At 40.5% G+C, this 19,727-nt stretch overlaps 1 protein-coding gene across 1 annotated transcript in view; it reads left to right on the top strand.

Moving 5' to 3' along the window:
• LOC121379743 (neuropeptide receptor 15-like) overlaps positions 1 to 15,674 on the top strand; it is a 68,964-nt gene extending 53,290 nt beyond the window's left edge. Inside the window, exon 2 of the mRNA XM_041508395.1 lies at positions 14,871 to 15,674. Coding sequence (XP_041364329.1) covers positions 14,871 to 15,624 — 754 coding nt within the window. The 3' untranslated portion in view covers positions 15,625 to 15,674. The remainder of the gene's footprint in view (positions 1 to 14,870) is intronic.
• The last annotated feature ends 4,053 nt before the right edge of the window (positions 15,675 to 19,727 follow it).

Raw genomic sequence — 19,727 nt, 5'->3', positions numbered from 1 at the left:
CTAAAAGTCATCAAGAAAATGGTACATTTGTTTTTCATTAGTAGCAAGGTATTTTTATATGTATTATTCACCAGACAGGTATCATGAATGCCATGGTATTTGATATACCAATTGTAGGGGCACTGGTTGGAATGGGAAAACAACCAGAGTATGGGTCCACTGTCGTGAATAGATCCTACGACGCAGCCACCTCAGTTGAGTCCTCTACCGATATACCTAGATCACGTGTCGTTAAAGTGTGTTTGTTTATTTTGTTTAACGACACCACTAGAGCACATTGAGTAATTAATCATCGGCTATTGGATGTCAAACATGTGGTAATATATTTATGACAGTCATCAGAGGAAACCCGCTAATGTTTCCATTAGCAGCAAGGGATCTTTTATATGCACTTTACCACGGCCTTAGACCAGTTGTGGTGTATTGGTTTCAAACGAGAAAATCCACAAAGGTGGTTGAATCCTGCGACGCAAGCATTTCAGGCGAGTATTCACCCGACTGTGAACTAAATACCCCTACCACCCCCACCCCCACCCCCACCACCACCCCCGTGCCATTAAACGCAGTATGCAGAGAGAGAGAGACAGACAGAGACAGAGAGGGTTGATGGAGAGAGAGAGAGAGAGTGACAGAGAGGGTTGATGGAGAGAGGAGAGAGAGAGAGAGAGAGAGAGAGACAGGACAGAGAGAGACAGGAGAACAAGGAGACAGACAGACAGAGAGGGTTGATGGAGAGAGAGAGATAGAGAGAGAGAGTGACAGAGAGGGTTGATGTAGAGAGAGTGACAGAGAGGGTTGATGGAGAGAGACAGAGAGAGAGTGACAGAGAGGGTTGATGGAGAGAGACAGAGAGAGAGAGAGAGGATGAGAGAGGAGAACGAGAGAGAGCGACACGAGAGAGAGAGAGAGAGAGAGTTAATGTCTGAGAGATTGAGAGAGAGAGAGAGAGAGAGTTATGTCTGACATTGAATGTAAACGTTGTTAACATCTTTGTATTAAAAAGTAAAAGTTAATAATTGTGTTCAATTTAAAGGTAAAATATTCCATTAACCATCATATTAGTAAACGATGCTTTCCTACAAGGCTATTTTGTTTTCTTTCTTTTCTTTTCGTTTTTGAAAGCTTGTAGAAAACAGAATCTAAATCTGGCGTTTCCGGAAGTCATGTTTAATGGTTTGATGCGCAAGGAAATGGTTGATTTGCCAACGGTCGATTTTTCTCAATGGCACACTTGGAATCAATATTCCCAGTGATCTACAGAAAAAAAAAAATGAATTGAAGTTAACTAAAATATTGATTTTAAGAAGAAGCATGGGAACAGGTACACTTCTCAGTTCAAGTTCAGTAGTTGTGTTGAATGTTTTATGCTAGGTTAAGACTGTCAACTGCCACGACGAAGTTGGCCAACTCGACGGTTGCGTTGTATTTTCCCCCACCTCCAGACTTACGACGGGTGCTCTCAGAATAACAATTAATGGGTTATACGACGAGAATCGAGTTGCAAGAGCGCCCATACTAACTAGCAAGACGTGACAACAGAAAGTTAGCCAACTGTGTGTGACCAGTTGATAGTCGGAGCCTAGCATTACGTTAATAACAGCACAGTGATGTTGTGGGCGATTCGTCAGATTCGGCTCAGTTGGTAGAGCGCTCGCCTGATGTCATTGGGTCGTAGGATCGAACCATCTCGGCGGGGTCTGTTTTTTTTTTTTTTTTTTTTTTTTTTTTTATCGGAACTTGTATATAAAATGTCGTGGTTTATGACGTCATGTTTGTGATAAAGTGCATATAAAAGATCCCTAGTTACTAATGGATAAGAAAAATGCAGCGTTTTTTTTTTTTGTGTTTTTTTTTCTGAAGACTAAGTGTCATAATTCCCACAGACAGAGCAGCACGGCACATATATATGTAAGTTGCGTTTTTGTGTCTCGACACTGTACTGTCTTGGACGGAGGACCCGGCGAAAGTCGACGCCTGCGCTCATGGCAGGCGTGTTCTACAACAGCTTGCTCTGAATGTGCACGTTAAACCCTATGTCATGGCCTGATCTGATCTGACCTGACCTGACCTGACCTGACCTGTATCGACACCCACACACCCCGCTTCCGATTAAAAGTATTTGTACATAAGCCCATTAAAACCAAAACGTTCTTATATGCAAGTAGTTTTAACCCCCCCCCCCCCCCCCAGCCCAACCCCACCACCTGTAAAAAAAACACCTGGATCTGTGATTGCATTTCCATGTTTGTTTCTGTTGTTTTAGGGCGGGACGTAGCTTGATACAGGTCAGGTCAGGTCAGGTCATTTGGACTAGTCAGTGTGGGATCGAACCCGCCGGTGGGCCCATTGGGCTATTTCTCATTCCCGCCAGTGCACTACGACTGCCATCTTAAAGGTCGTGATATGTGCTATCCTTTCTGTGGGATGGTGCTTATAAAATATCCCTTGCTACTAATGGAAAAATGTAGCGGGTTTCCTCTCTGAGACTATATGCCAAAATTACCAATTTTTTTACATCCAACAGCCGATGATTAATAAATCAATGTGCTCTAGTGGTGTCGTTAAACAAAAAAAACTTTTTACAGGCGAGCACTGAGATAGTTTGGTAGAATGAGCAGTTTACATGTACAGATGATATACTTAGTGATTTCAGGCGCGGATCCTGTGGATGGTCCGGAAGTCTGAAACCCCCACCCCCGGTTCAGATTTTTAAAATTCATTTTAAAGTGGGTTTTTTTTTTTTTTTTTACATAAGTGCATTAAAAAAAACAATGTACAAGTAGTTTTGACCCTCCCCGCCCCACACCTCTCCCACCCCCTCCGGTAAATACAAATATGGATCCGTGCCTGCATTGCGGTCTGTTTATCTGTTGTTTAAGTTCCTCGTCTGATCCCGTGCACCATGGACGTCACGGTGTCGCGGCACATGTTATTATGTTTCCGTAAGTACATTTAGAAGGGACCCCACGCAGCTATTCATTAGTGGTAGTGAGTGTCAACGATCCCACTCATGAACCATGCTTTCAACTGTGTCCAGCAGGTTAGTGGTGAATGCCCCAGAGCAACGCCCTGAAACCTTTATGGAAAAGGGAGCGGGACGTAGCCCAGTGGTAAAGCATTCGTTTGTCAGTCTAGAATCGATCCTCGTCGGTGGGCCCATTTAAGCTATTTCTGGTTCCAGTCAATGTTCCACAACTGGTATAACAATGTCGTGTTATGTACTATCCTATGCTGCATATAAAAGATCCCTCGTTGCTAAGTAATCAAAATGAGTAGTCCAATTTTCGTGGCGGTAGCGAGTTTCTTCTCTCATTATATGTGCGGTCCTTAACCGTGTGTCCGACGCCATAATAACCGTAATTAAAAATTTAAAATGTGTTGAGTGTTTCTTGAATTAAAACATCCCTTACTTCCTTAAAGGGACTGTCCTGAGTTTGCTGCTTTGTAAGATGTTTCCGACTAATAAAATATTTCTACGATTAAACTTACATATTAAATATATTTTCTTGTTTAGAATATCAGTGTCTGTACATTCAATGTATTTCTGGCCGTCTTAATGTTTGTTAGAAGCCCATACTGGATTTTGTCTTCAAATAATTTCGTACGTACGAAAAAAACAATATTTTAGGAAATAAAATGAAATCTAACCTAGTACAAATATTAGGACGATTGACAATTGGCAAAGGAGTTAACGTACACGTTTAGAGCAAGCTGTTGTAGCGCACGCCTGTCTTGGGCACAAGAGCCGGCTTTTCTGTCCAGAACAGGAAAGGAGGGACCGCCTGCACTGGCAGGTGCAAGGGAGCACCAGCAGCCCAGTCGAGGTTGGTAGCAGGCGGGAGGTGGTATGGTGCTATGTAATTTGGAATGTTCCCTAGGATTAAGCCAAAGGGAAACGATCAGAAACACGTTTAATATACAGCCACTACTATTTCATGCAGAACAATATATTTAATATGTAATTACACTTGTTAGAAAGTCTATGTTAGTCGATAACATCTTAAAAATTGCAGCAAACTCAGGAATGTTCCTTTAATTTCCTTTGGATGTAAACCCTAAACAAGAGAGAAGAAGAGTCAAATAGCATCGTCAAGTAACTGACTGTCGAATGTTGCCGAATTAAAACCAATCTAATTAAAATTAGCTCCCCGATTACATGTGGATCTAACACCAGCCAGTTGGAGATCATGTCCACCAATCAAAACCTTACTTGCAGAATCCTGCCAGTGATTTAAAAATAATTTGAAAACATTCCGAATTATCCTGAAATAAATAATTAATAATGTAAAACTGAAGACTGATTTAGTTTTTTGTTTTTATATATATATAAATAAATAAATAATTTTTAATGTAAAATTGAAGACTGATAACCCACCCCGTACGTATTGGTATGGTTCGCTGTACTGCGGCCACTAAAATAGACTCGCCCGATATTTTTAGAATTTGTATGCTCCCAAATAACGTGATTGGTCAATATTTAAATTATTATTTACAGACGAAATGTTACCTGGACATTGGGGACTACGCAGTGTTGTTAGTTTTAAATCACTGGCAGGATTCTGCAAGTAAGGTTTTGATTGGTGGACATGAGCTCCAACTGGCTGATGTTAAATCCACATGTAATAGTGGAGCTAATTTTAATTAGATTGAATTAAAACGGACTTATAATGTCGTTAACCTCATGCGTCCACGTCTTTAACCTGCCGCTGAACCTGTTGATTATTCCTGAGACGACGGTGCCAGTGAACTTCAAGACTCGGAAATAATCCGGTAATCACAGCACGTGGCTTGTTCTACATATTACTACAATTCACGAAACGGTAACGGGCCTCCATGCGGCGTAGGGCGGGGTTTAGCTCAGTCGGTTGAATGAATGAATGAATGAATGAATGAATGAATGAATGAATGAATGTTTAACGACACCCCAGCACGAAAAATACATCGGCTATTGGGTGTCAAGCTATGGTTCAGTCGGTTGAGTGCTCGCTCGAGGTGCTTGCGTCGCAAGATCGAACCACCTCGGTGGATCCATTCAGCTTATAGATTTTTTCTAGTTCCAGCCAGTGCACCACAAACTGGTCAAATGCCGTAGTATGTGCTTTCCTGTATGTAAGAAAGTGCATATAAAAGATCACTTGCTGCATTAGGAAACATGTAGCGGGTTTCCTCTGATGACAGAGTTAAATTATCAAAGGTTTGACATCCAATAGCCGATGAGTATTTAATCAATGTGCTCTAGTGGTGTCGTTAAACAAACAAACCTTTAACCATGCGGCGTTTTTCAGGAGCCACGTGAATGAACGAAAACGAAAGGTAGTTTAGGTTGTATTTTTGTGTGTGTGTGTTTTTAGAAATACTCCAGCAAATACGCCAGAGGCCAGACCATATCCACAACAACAACAACAAACTGAAATAAGTAAATAGTAAATGTCTTTACAAGTAAGGCGGTGTAACAGAAGGAAAGAACGAAAATAAGAATAAATGAAAGGAAGGATTACTTGATAAATGACCTCCAACCAGTTTTTAAGTAATGGGGGTAAACATTAAATACTAACCTCTTTGTGACTTGACCGCATGTAAAAGTTAAAATGTTTTTGTTTAACGACACCACTAGAGCACATTGAATAATTCATCATCGGTTAATGAATGTCAAACATTTGTTAATTCTGACATGTAGTCATCAAAGGAGACCCACTACATTTTTTCCAATGCAGCAAGTGGTCTTTTATATGCACTTTCCCACAGACAGGAAAACACATGCCACGGCATTTTACCAATTGTTGTGCACTGGTTGGAACGAGAAAAATGTCAATCAGTTGAATAGATCCATTGAGGTGGTTCGATCCTGCGACGCAAGCTCCTCAGGTGAGCACTCAACCGACTTGGCTAAAGCTGTATCATAACCGGATGCGAGCGACGCGAACGACGCGACCAATTATTTTAGAAATCATTGATTTCAACTGCAGTATCCTAACCGCACGCGTACGGACCACCGACTCGTAGTTATCAGGGGGAACCCGCTACGTTTGTTTTTCTAATGCAGTAACGGATCTTTTATATGCACTATCTCACAAACATTAAAGCACATACCACGATCTTTGACCAGTTATGGTGCATCGGTTGGAATGAGAAAAAAAGCCCAATCATTGACGAATATTCAGATCAACATGACAGATCTATCACGTTCGAACCCTATCACAGATCGTGCTGTGATGTCACGTTTACCAGATGGTGCGAATAAAACTAGCAATGTTGTTAATTGAAAGGACTGTCCAATGAATTTATCTTGTCTCGTGTTGCAATAACTATGTTTCATTTCCTAATTGTCACGTAGGCGGAATCTTGCTCAGACAGAACATAACTGTATTACACTCGGTTACCATGCATTCACTGATTTATCTTCTCCGTCCCAAACTGTGCCTGACAACGATTTGATTAAAATCGGTTCTACAGATCTATAACTTTTACCTATGGATCTGACATCATCCCGTTGACATTCATGACTTTTCATTTCACCAATCAAAACCTCGCTTGGATGCTGTCGCCTGGACATGGGATTCAGCGCAATGATGTCAGGTCTACTAGTAAACCAGTAGAGCTGATTTCAATCATAATGTGCCTGGCAACTGGTATATCAAAAGATGTGGTATGTGCTGACCTGTCTGGTGGAAAGTACATATAAAAAGACCCCTTGCTGTTAATGGAAATAAAAGGTAGAGGGTTTCCAATAAAAATTGTGTCACGATTACAAAATATATTTATTAGAGTATTACCAGATCCAAGGAGGATACGCCTCACCACACCACCCCGAATATATATCCATCTTGCTGACTTGTTTTGGGGTCTTTTTTGTTGTTATTTTTTCTTTGGCTTTGGAAAGTAATGGGTTGCCTTTTTCATGAGTTTATCCATGCATCTTTTTTTTCTCTTATTGCACTCCCCTCAATATTTTCTGAATCTGCCCTTAAAACATAGGCGTCAGAAGATGTGTGCAAGTGGGTGGTTACCAATTATATATGTATTATTTCATACACAACATTTTACGGCTAGACTGGAGAGTCCATAACCTTTAGAGGTTTCCAGTCAGTGATAACACGACTGGTGTATCAAAGGCCGTGGTATGTGCTATCCTGACTGTGGGATGGTGCATACAAATGAACACTTGCTACCAATGGAATACTTTTTTGTTGTTGTTGGGTTTGTTTTGGGTTGTTGTTTTTTTGTTGTTGTTGTTTTTTTGTGGGTTTTTTTTGGGGGGGGGGGTTGGGAATGGGAGTGGGGTTTGTTTAGTTTTTTCTCCTTTATTTTTTTTTTTTTTTATTATTTTTTTTTTTTGCTGGCTAGTTTTTTTATTGTGTTTTTTTCCGGTTGCTTATTTTTCTTTTTGTATTTTTATGGGATTGTTTGGGGGTTTTCGGTTTGTTTGGTTTTGTGTGTGTGATTTTTTATTTATTTATTGATTTTTTAGGGGGAGGAGGGGAGTATCAGTTTATTGCAAGTGACCACATTATCTTAAATGTTATCAAATTAGAATATACGCTAATATTTTGCTTTGTTTATGTTTGTTTGTTCGTGTTTTTTCTTCTCTTTCCTCTTTTAGAATAAGCATTAATCCTCACCTAAGTAGTTATTTTCGTACTCGTGCATAGTTGACCTTCATCTAGGACACGAACAATACACTATTCAGCGATGTTTTCGTATTCAGAAAGAAAAAAAAAAAGAAAAAAAAAGCCAAAGAGTGGAATAAAAGCGTTATTTTAGTTTTTCGTCTATTTGTGGTTCCAACGTCACCACTAAAATATGTATTTTGCTGGTTGTTGTTGGTGTTTTCGGGGAACACTTTAAAAAAAATTATCTACTGACGATATGTACATAATTAATTAATTATTAGCATGGTTTACTGTTTCTGAACTTAAGATGAATTTACGACGAACAAATTTGTAACTTGATTCTAAATATATAAAATTGCCATTGGATTTGTATGAATGTGTGTGTATGTGTGTGTGTGTGTGTGTGTGTGTGTGTGAGAGAGAGAGAGAGAGAGAGAGAGAGAGAGAGAGAGAGAGAGAGAGAGAGAGAGAGAGAGAGAGAGAGAGAGAGAGAGAAAATATGTGTGGGTTTGTTGGGGGTTTTTTTTTTTTGGAGGTGGGGGGGGGGGGTGTAAAGATTTATTGCCCCCAAAACATAGACAGGTGAACAGGTTAGGGAGCCGTGGTCACTGCCTTACAAAGTACATATTTAAACAATAGTATCTAAACAAAATATGCTATTTAAATATGTTAATGCTTTCTATGATATTTTTAAGACGGAAAGGGAGAGAGAGAGAGAGAGAGAGAGAGAGAGAGAGAGAGAGAGAGAGAGAGAGAGAGAGAGAGAGAGGAGGGGGGGGGGAGAGGGGGAGAGTGGGGGGAGGGGAGGGGGTGCAACAGCAGTAGATAATTATAAAGAAGTTGTGTGGATACTGAGAGAGTATTAGAGAATGACATTTTAATTAGTACTCTATTTCCAAGTGAAGTTTCAAAGCATTATTTTTAATTAAAACATTCTTTCAAAGAGTGTTTTATAGGGTGTCCATTGCTTATGAAATGCTTCATAGTTGCAATTTTTGTAATAAATATATTTTTCTATTTCAAAATTATTTTGTAGAATATTTTTCGCGGCATTGAAATGTAAATTTCTGTTTTGTATTTTCATACTGTAAATATAATATTTTATGTTGATAGTCAGCCAATTTACAAAATCACCTTTTTCGTTGTTGATCATGCCTAACATAACTATGTCTCTGCTTAGAGTGATATTAATTCCAGTTTCATTTCTTATCCATTCTTCTATTGCTTCCCACAGAGAATGTACTAAACTACATTCAAATAGAAGGTGTTGTATGGTTTCAGGTGATTTGTTGCAAAACCTACAGGCATTGGAATCAATATAATTAATCATATTTGGAAATTTGTTAGTTGTAGGAATTCGGTGTATGATTTTATACTGAAACCAAGATAATGTTGTGCTTTTGACAGATCTAAAGGGTAGAATGTAATATTTTTCACAATCATATATATCATAGATATATCCTTCTTTAGAATATTTTATTTGTGATTTTGGAATGGTGGTTTGAGCGTTCAGTAAACCATATATATGTTTGCAACCTTTCTGATCTTTGAACAAAACATTTAAGTTATATGGAAGAACAGGATTTTGCAATGCTATAAAAATGTCATCATTTAAATTATCTAGGTTGTAAATGAATGATTTTATAGCACTGACCAATGAAGCATATTCCAGAAAATTGGTAATTATGTCGTATTTCTCTATGAACTGTTCATATGTTAGAAAGTCTCCTTGTTCTTTCAACAAATCGTTAATAAAGATAATACCTTTTGAGATATATCGTTTTAGTATAAATGGCTTTTATCTATACATATTTTACTGTTGAACCAAATATTGATCTGGAGAATATCATCTACGTTTACTGGAATTTGTTTTTCTTGTATCCGTAACCAACTAACCAATGTGTCTCTCCAAAATGTATTTTTTATTGAACTTTTTTTACAGTATAGAAATTGGTCGCCATATATAATTAAATCACGTGTTGATATATTTGTAGAAGCTTTGAACAAAATGGTCCATTTTGGGTTATTTAAAAATATTCGTCGGATCCACGAACTTTTCAAAGCGGTCATAAAATTATTTATGTTTATCATTTTGATGCAACCATTTTTATAGTCTTGCGTTATTAAGTTTCTTTTAAGTTGTTCACGGCCGCTATTCCAAATAAATTGGAAAAATAATGTATTTATATGTTTTAGCAAACGTTCGCTTGGATTTGGTAATGTGTTCAGTAGGTATGTTAGTTTAGGAACTATTAACGTTTTCAGGACTGTAATTCTTCCTAAAACAGTAAGTTTTCTGATAGACCATAGCTTCATTAATTTTTGTATTTCGATAATCTTGGGATTATAATTTAAATCAATAGGTTAATGGAAAAGTTAATACCGAGAAGGTTAAACTGTGTACTGCCCCATTCTAGTTTCCATCGAGTGTGATGGTAAACTTCATTAGAAAATTTCTTGCTACCTATCCAAATAGCTTTTGATTTGGTGTAGTTAATTTTTAGGCCAGATATTTGTGCATAATAATCTAGGATAGATAGAATACCCTGCAGGGACTCAGGAGAGCCGTCTAAAATAAAACTTGTGTCGTTTGCATACTGCGATATTAAATATTTTTCACCATCTATAGTGATACCTTTTATATTATTGGAGTTTTTTTACTATGATAGCGAGGATTTCAGCACATAAAATAAATATATAAGGAGACAAAGGATCGCCTTGTCTACAGCCCCTTTCTAGTTTAAATGGCTCTGAAAGAAATCCATTCTGAATTACTCTAGATACCGAGTTACTATATAGTGTTTTAATCCAGGCTTTCATTGATGTTTTGAAGTTAAAAATGTCTAAGGCTTTATTGATAAATGACCAAGATATTGAATCAAAAGCTTTTTCGAAATCGATTAATAATAGTAAACCAGGGATATCCTGTTCTTCGGTATAATGCTTAATATCATAAATTAATCTAATGTTTTCACCAATGTACCTTCCGAGAATATGTGTGTTGTGTTTGTGCGCGTGCATGAGCAATATGTGTATGTGTGCTTGCTTATGTGTATCTGCGCGAGCGCACGTGTATCTATATGTGTATGTGTGTGTATTTGATTCATTTCGCTTTAGCTTGGAATGCCCACTTCCAATTGTAGATGGCGGAAACATACCCACAGATTTTAATACTGAAAATGCTTTCAGTATCTTTTGGCGCATTGACAGAAAGTAATATGTTGAAATTTGGAAACAGGAGATAAGTGCCAAGATCCTAAACAGTAGTGATGGTGCACACAGTTCATCAAAGCACTCTGGATTCTTACGCGTCGATTTCCTGGAATTATCGATGAATTGTAAATGGAATATTGTTGTTTAGGTAATGTTCTTACTCGTTTTTCTACGTTCGATTGCATCCTCAAGTAGTATTTCTCATAAATGTCATAAATGCCCACTTTTCTCTTCTCCCACATAAATCACCAGCTGAAAATAATAGCCATCGCATTTATCTCAAATATTACAGGGAAAAAACACAAAAAACCACACGCTGTGGAATCGACTAATTACTCTTGTAAACATAGGTTTAATGAATCCGCCGTTTTGTCGATAAAAACGTTTAGACCATAAAAAAGAAGAATGACAATAATTGGGTGTTGCTCTTTCTTGGAGTGTTTACAGATACATGTACCTTGTTTTTACCTTGCGGTATTGTACAATGAGTTCGCTGTCACTGTATGATGCTTCTCACTAATAGAGTATTTTCTAAAATATATGTTCATGTTTAGATTATCAGTTTGGTTGTCTTCCTGTCCCAACCGGTGTTCCGTGACTGGTATAGTGAATTCCGTGGTATGTGATGTGCTGTTTTTGGGAACGTAAATAGAAAAGAGCCCTTGCTGCTAACATGGCAGGTTATTACCTTTGTTGTTAAGATCTGATGTAAATTAATTCAGTTTATTCTTTCATTTTAAAACTGGGGATGGTGGTGGTGGTGGTGTGGGGGAGGGGGAGGGGGTGTCATATTCCCGATGTTTTCATTTCGGCATCGAGGTTCCTGTAGTCTCTGTCTCTGTCTCCGTTTGTCTCTGTCTGTCCCTATGTAGGTGTGCTGGGCAAAGACGTTGTGGTCAGGTCTAAACTTCAAATGCGTGATACCATCTTCCACCAGAATATAGCTCTGTCTGTCTATCTATCTGTCTGTCTGTCTGTCTGTCTGTGTCGCTCTCTCTCTCGGTCTCTGTGGGCCCATTTGGGCTATTTCTCGTTCCAGCCAGTGCACTACGACTGGTATATCAAAGGTTGTGGTATGTGCTATCCTGTCTGTGGGATAGTGCATATAAAAGATCCCTTGCTGCTAATCGAAAAGAGTAGCCCATGAAGTGGCGACAGCGGGTTTCCTCTCTCAATATCTGTGTGTACCTGACGCCATATAGCCGTAAATAAAATGTGTTGAGTGCGTCGTTAAATAAAACATTTCCTTCCTTCCTTCCTCTCTTAGGGGCGGGACGATGCGCGGTCGGTGTGGGATCGATCCCCGTCAGTGGGCCTATTGCGCTATTTCTCGCTCCAACCAGTGCACCACGACTGGTACATCAAAGGCTGTGGTATGTGCTATCTTGTCTATGGGATGGTGCATATAAAAGATCCCTTGCTGCTAATCGAAAAGAGTAGCCCATGAAGTGGCGACACCGGGTTTCCTCTCTCAATATCTGTGTGGTCCTTAACCATATGCCTGACGCCATATAGCCGTAAATAAAATGTGTTGAGTGCGTCGTTAAATAAAACATTTCTTTCTTTTCCTCCCTCTCTCTCTCTCTCTCTCTCTCTCTCTCTCTCTCTCTCTCTCTCTCTCTCTCTCTATGTGTATATATCTCTATATATTTATGTCTATGTCTCCGTCCCTCCTTCTGTCTCTCTATCTCTCTGTCTGTCTGTCTCTCCCCCACCCCCACCCTCTCTCTCTCTCTCTCTCTCTCTCTCTCTCTCTCTCTCTTCTCTCTCTCTCTCTCTCTCTCTCTCTCTCTCTCTCTCTCTCTCTCTCTCTCTCTCTCTCTCTCGCTCAATTTGCCATTCAAATAAACACAATAACATAGAATCGTTGGTTCTGACGAACACATTGTAAAATACCCAGCTCCACAAAAAAACTTTATTAACTCTCTGTGCTACCGGAAATGCCTTACATGTTTTTGTGAACGTTTCTTCTTAATCATTTATTGTAAATATTGAAAGACAGAATCGTGTCACTGGGACCTGTGTCTTCTGCACGCGCCTGGAATCTGCTCTATTCATCAAAACAGTTCATGAATTGAAGAACAAAAATGCAGGATATGTCTTTTCGCTGATCTTTGGTTGTTCCAAATCGATCAGTATCATTATTATCGAATCGGTTGAGAAAGGGCGTGGGACGGTAATACGTAATACGTAGGTGAGATCATTTAATCACGCCTCATATCAGTATTGAGTAAGAATGGTCAACAACATGTCAACAAGCACGGTCATAATGTAATAGCCATCATTATGGTGTTTTCAAGTTATATAATAACATGCAATGAAAGAGCCAGTCAAATTTTAAAAAATAAAAAAATAAAAAATCCAAAAAATAAAAATCAGCCAGACGACCAACCAAACAGTCATGAATCAAACAAAATTATAGTTGCCTCCCCCTTTTTGTCTGGTGAGGGTCGGGTTCCAGAAAACATGTTTCCTTATTGAGCCTAAGATTGCGTTAAGGTTTTGTTACTGATTGCTACGAATGGTCGATAGCATGTCTACTACACAGCCAAGGCCACTCTATCTTGATCTTGCACACATGTAACTAGATACGTGCACATACACTAAGGTTCACATCACCGCTGCCACCATTGGCATATTTATCATCCGCACCACAACCGTCAATACAAGGGGCTGAGAAAGCATATAAACTAATAGCAGCTCAATAACTGTGAAGACAGCGGTTCAAAAATAGAAGACAGTGCACGGTGTTCGGATGAGCAGCCTTCATAAAATAGTCAATAGTGTCGTTTGCAAGGTTTAAGGCGGCACCACACGATACGATGATAACGACGTCACTAGAGCACATTCATTTTTTATTTTATCATTGCTATTGGACGTCAAACATATGGTCATTCTGTCACTGTTTTTTTAGAGGAAACCCGCTGTCGCCACATAGGCTACTCTTTTACGACAGGCAGCCAGGGATCTTTTATTTGCGCTTCCCACAGGCAGGATAGCACAAACCATGGCCTTTGTTGAACCAGTTATGGATCACTGGTCGGTGCCCAGTGATAAAGTGCTTGCTTGTGGGCCCGTTCCAGACAGTGGGCTCGTTTCAGACAATGCACCATGTGTATATCAAAGACCATGGTATGTGGTATCCTGTCTGTGGGATGGTGCATATAAAAGATATCTTGCTACTAATGGAACAATGTGGCGGTTTTCCTCTCTAAGACTATAAGAATTACCAAATGTTTGACTTCCAATAGCCAGTGATTAATAAATCAATGTGCTCTAATGTTGTAGGTAAACAAACCAAAACTTTATCTTGTACAAGGCACTCGTATTGTGTGTCGTCACCTTTAGGTTTTAGCAGTCGAATTCTATATTGTTCTTCTTATTAGTTCTGTTCTATTCGAGAAATGTCTGCCACTGCTAGAGAATAGAGGTATATTAAGTCGAACGTTGCTTAAAGTTGAATTTGAAAACCTTCAATAAACAGCTGCCGCTGCTTTGTTTATGGATACGTGTTTCAGTATTACATGTTTGGATCACTCACGAATTGCTTATAGCCAAATAACCTTACAATATGTACACACTTGTATTTTCCTCCTACTGCGGCTTCGATTTCGTCTTCATCACCATCTTTTTTTTCTTCTTCCTCTTCTTCGAAAATGTTCTTCAATAAAATCTCAATCTCTCTCTCTCTCTCTCTCTCTCTCTCTCTCTCTCTCTCTCTCTCTCTCTCTCTCTCTCTCTCTCTCTCTCTCTCTCTCTGTGTGTGTGTTGTGTGTGTGTTACACTGCAAGCTCTGACATTATCTCTCCCCCCCCCCCCTCTCTCTCCTCTCTCTCTCTCTCTCTCTCTCTCTCTCTCTCTCTCTCTCTCTGTGTGTGTGTGTGTGTGTGTCTGTGTGTGTGTGTTATCTAATAACATATGATTAATTTATCAATCAGTCATTCACTGTGATCCAGTGGTATCGTTAAACAAAACAAACAAGTCGACATACGAGCCATTTCCAATGTCATTAAATTCACCATCACTATCTCTCTTTCTCTGTTTCAGATACATCGCCATCGTGTTTCCTATTAAGGCACACATCGTCTGCACGAAGCGCCGCGTCATCTTCGTCATCATGCTGGTATGGACGTTGTCATTGCTGTGCGCGTCGCCGACCGCGGTCTTCAACATGGTCGTGCCGTCTGAGATCGGAGTCCACTTCTGCCTGACGAACTTCCCCGGCAGCCACTTGACATACATGAAGCTCTTTAAATACTCGGAGAGCATCCTCTTCTACTTCGGCCCTCTGCTGGTGCAGCTGGTATGCTACATCGTCATCGGCAAGCGTCTGTTCATCGGCGTCGAGCGGCTCCACAGACAAGTGATGAGTCCCTGCGACGGCCCCAATCGCCGGATCCGCACTTCAGAGGCAATCAAAGCCAGGAGAGGGGTGGTCAAGATGCTAATTGCCAGCGTAATCATTTATTTCCTCAGTTATTCCCCGCATCAAGTGCTGCTCTTCTACAACTCCTTCTCCGCGGTCCCCTTCCACCAGACTTGGGTGTTCCTGGTTCTGACAACGACTCTGGCGTACATCAACTCGGCAGCTAATCCCATCCTGTACTGCGTGTTCAGTCAGAACTTCAGGAAGAAGTTTCACGTGATGTTGTGTCGGGCTCAGACTTGTCACGGCGGCAGCGAGAGCGACAGGATGGTGGGGATGAACAATTACACGGAGTACACCACGCTGTTCAGGCGGTCGACGAAGAAACCCGCCCTCAACAACTTCAAACACGATTCGGCCATCAGTGTTGTTTAGTTGACGTCAGGAGGGTGTGTGTGTGTGTATGTGTGTGTGGTGTGGGTGTGGGTGTGGGTGTGCGTGTGCGTGTGCGTGTGTGTGTGTGTGTGTGTGTGTGTGTGTGTGTGTGTGTGTGTGTGTGTGGTGTGTGTGTGTGTGTGTGTGTGTGTGTGTGTGATGTGAAGTGTATACTCTGTGTGAACCCTTGTCGTTGTAATCATGCGATGGTTTACTGTTCCGGAACAAAAAAGAAACAAAACAAAAAAAGAAGAAGAAAAAGAATATGTGGAGTTAAAAAAATAGTAATAAAGTGGATTTTAGTCCCTTATCAGGTGTCTGTGTGTTCGTGTCGGTGTACAATGCAGTTCGCTCGTTGGTCATGTGATCAGTGTTACTTGGGAATTTAGGGTAGCCAGGAATATATATTGGGGGGGGGGGGGGGGTTGCACGCAAATCGCTACCGCTCCGCCAGATGTCATACGACAGCCTTTAAAGGTACTACGTCAAAGTTCCAATAATGACGGTTATCGCCAAACAATTTGTTTTAATTTTTCTTTTTAAACATAAATTTTATACCTTCAGCTATACGTCTATACAAAATTACAACCAAATAATTGTTTTTAATAGTAGACTTTTTTTACGGTGTGTTGGGGGAGGGGGGGAGGGGGTCTTGAGAGTGTGTCACACGCATTTACTAGTGACGTCACTGTTTTATGCGTACAATTAGTTTACTTAGATTTTGTTGCGGTCGACTGACAAAACAACCCAAAGATGGTGGCCATGTTATATTTAATCACAAATGATTCACCCCTCTTGTTGTCCCGTGTAAGATTTAAAAATGATTATTCTAGAGTTAATTGTGGAAAAATTATGAGTGGGATCGTTTACTGTGTAGTTATTTATTACAAATAAATGTGAAAATAACGAAATAATGTAGTCTCAACATTTACACAGGTCCTTTAATGTACACGTCACGGGATATAGTTCAGTAGATAGAGCATTCGGCTGATTTGCAGGATTGAACCTCACTGGCGTACTCATTGGTTTTGTCTCAACCAGTGTCGTGCGATAGGTATATTAAAGGCAGTGGTATGTACTGTCTCGCATTTGAAAATGTGGATTAGAAACGAATCCTTGCTACTAATGAAAAAAACCATATAGCGGGTTTCCTCTGAATTGTGAAAAGTTTTAAATCCAATAGCCGATGATTGATTAACTTATATGTTGTGGCTGTGTCGTCAAAGAAACTAGCATCCACTTCCTGCACCCTCCATGTACATATGTAAACTAGCATCCACTTCCTGCACCCTCCATGTACATATGTAAACTAGCATCCACTTCCTGCACCCTCCATGTACATATGTAAAATACTATTTCAAAACCAAATGTACAAAAACAATAAACCATTCTAACCAAGCATCGTCTACAAGTGTATTCCTTGATTGAATGTCCACTCTACCACACAAATACACACACCACCACCACGCCTTTTGATTGATTGATTGACTGATTGACTGACTGACTGACTGACTGACTGACTGACTGACTGACTGACTGACTGACTGACTGACTGACTGACTGACTGACTGACTGACTGACTGACTGACTGACTGACTGACTGACTGATTGATTGATTGATTGATTGATTGATTTGATTTGATTTGATTTGATTTGATTGATTAAAAAGATTGATTGACTTGATTGATGATTGATTGATTGACAGATTGATTGACTGAATGATTGATTGATTGACTGTTTGGTTGACTGATTGATTGAATGCCTGATTGATTGATTGATTGATTGATTGATGGATTGATTGACTGACTAATTGGTTGACTGACTGACTGGCTGACTGACTGACTGACTGGCTGACTGATTGATTGATTGATTGATTCACTGATTGATTGATTTCTACTATTATTATCTTTGAAATTACGGTGAACCCAATCCAGTTGTTATTTTATGGAATAACATTCCCCTCAATCAAACCCACAATCATCATTTGTGTTCCCTGTACAAACTGTTCCTTGGACCAATACTATCATTCTGGAATAACAGCACTATTCAGCGAAACTATTTCGAGAGACACAAATTTAGCACTCTACCATGCACATTAAAATTTACCAGGAAGCGACTTTACTTCCGAAACCCGTAAGCTACCATAATTGCAAACCGTCATGCATTCATTTGTCTGTTGCACGTCCGCGGAAGACTGTAATAAACACACTCTAAATTCGGCTTCCAAATGACTCCCCATTTCGTCCCTGCCGATCACAGATAACAATTACAACCACTAATTATTAGTAATCGTAATCCGTTTTCGTCCTGTCGTCTCGGCTGTTGCCATTTTCGCTAATCATCTACACTTCGGTAACAAAAGATGTGTCACATACATGAGTCTCAAATCACACACGTAAGCGCAAGGGCAGATGTCGCTTTAAAAGTATATAATCCTCTGAACTTCATGTTGAAATTACCGGTGCCTGAACCGCAATGATGTGGGCACGTTAATATAGTTCCCTTCCCATGCAGCTCACCGGCCTCGGTGGCGCAGTGGTTAAGCCATCGGATTACAGCCTGGTAGGTACAGGGTTCGCAGCCCCGTACCGGCTCTAACCCAGAGCGAGTTCTTAAGAGCTCTGTGGGTAGGTGTAAGGCCACTACACCCTCATCTCTCTCACTAACCACTAAACAACTAGCCCACTGTCCTGGACAGACAGCCCAGATAACTGAGGTGTGTGCCCAGGACAGCGTGCTTGACCTTAATTGGATATAAGCATGAAAATAAGTTGAAATGGAAAAAAAACCCCATGCAGCTTGCCCTCCGGCCCCGGAATTAGCCACTGGCGGTGTCAGAGACCAAGTCCATGGTGGGCGTGCCTGAACCCTTGTGGATATGGGCACGTAAATAAGAGTTCCCGATTCCCAACATGCAGCTTGTTCTACCTTCCCGTCCCGGAGTTGGTCACTGGCGAGGACAGAGATCAAATCCGGGATGATGGGCGTGCCTGAACCTTATATGAATAGGGGCTCGTTAAAAGAGTACCCGATTCCCAACATGCAGCTTGTTCTACCTTCCCGTCCCGGAATTGGTCACTGGCGAGGTCAGAGATCAAATCCGGGATGATGGGCGTGCCTGAACCTTATATGAATAGGGGCACGTTAAAAGAGTACCCGCACCCGCTTGTTTTTTTGTTTTTGTTTTTGTTTTTTGTATTTATAATGTTCATTCCTATAAACATAGGGCGTTCTTTGTGTCCTTTTTCTTTTAACTTATTTTCGTGTTTATATCCAATTAAGGTTCAAGCACGCTGTCCTGGGCACACACCTCAGCTATCTGGGCTGTCTGTCCAGGACAGTGGATTAGTTGTTAGTTGCTTAGTGGTTAGTGAGAGAGATGAGGGTGCAATGGCCTTACACCTACCCACTTACTCGGTAAAACTAGCTCTGGGTGGGAGCCGGTACCGGGCTGTAAACCATGTAACTACCAACCTTATATCTGATGGCTTGACCACGACCCCACCGAGGGCGGTTTTGTTTCCTAATGTGTATATAATGTCAATGTAATGACTTGTGTTGGGTTTTAGAGATCGTTTGGTGCGAGCTGACCTAGATATCTTCTATCATATTTGTGGGAATGTGTTTATGAGATAGTGTAGAAGATGTGACACATACGGGGTTCTGTTAAATAAGTTATAGATCTGTACTGTCCTCGGTGGTGTCGTGGTTTAGCCATCGGACATAAGGCTGGTAGGTACAGGGCTCGCAGCTCGGTACCGGCTCCCACCCAGAGCTAGTTTTAACGACTCAGCGATTAGGTGTAAGGCCGCTACACCCCCTTTTCTCTCACTAACCACTAATAAAATAACCGCTAATTCACTGTCCTGGACAGACAGCCCAGATAGCTGAGGTGTGTGCCCAGGAGAGCGTGCCAAGGACAGCGTGCTTGAAAATAAGTTGAATAATGAATATAGATCTTGGCCCCGTTCCAAGAAGCCATCTTTATGCCCTTAAAGTGACCTTGGGGCTAAGATGATGGGCCCCTGGATTACTGATTAAAATAAATGTGCTGATAGTCCAGTCAATGTCAGGAACACCCAGACAAATTTGCAACAGAGATT

The sequence above is a fragment of the Gigantopelta aegis genome, chromosome 2, assembly GCF_016097555.1.
Source record: "Gigantopelta aegis isolate Gae_Host chromosome 2, Gae_host_genome, whole genome shotgun sequence".
In the NCBI taxonomy this organism is placed as follows: domain Eukaryota; kingdom Metazoa; phylum Mollusca; class Gastropoda; order Neomphalida; family Peltospiridae; genus Gigantopelta; species Gigantopelta aegis.
Note: the sequence above shows the minus strand (reverse complement) of the source record. Positions and strands in the feature narration are given on the sequence as shown.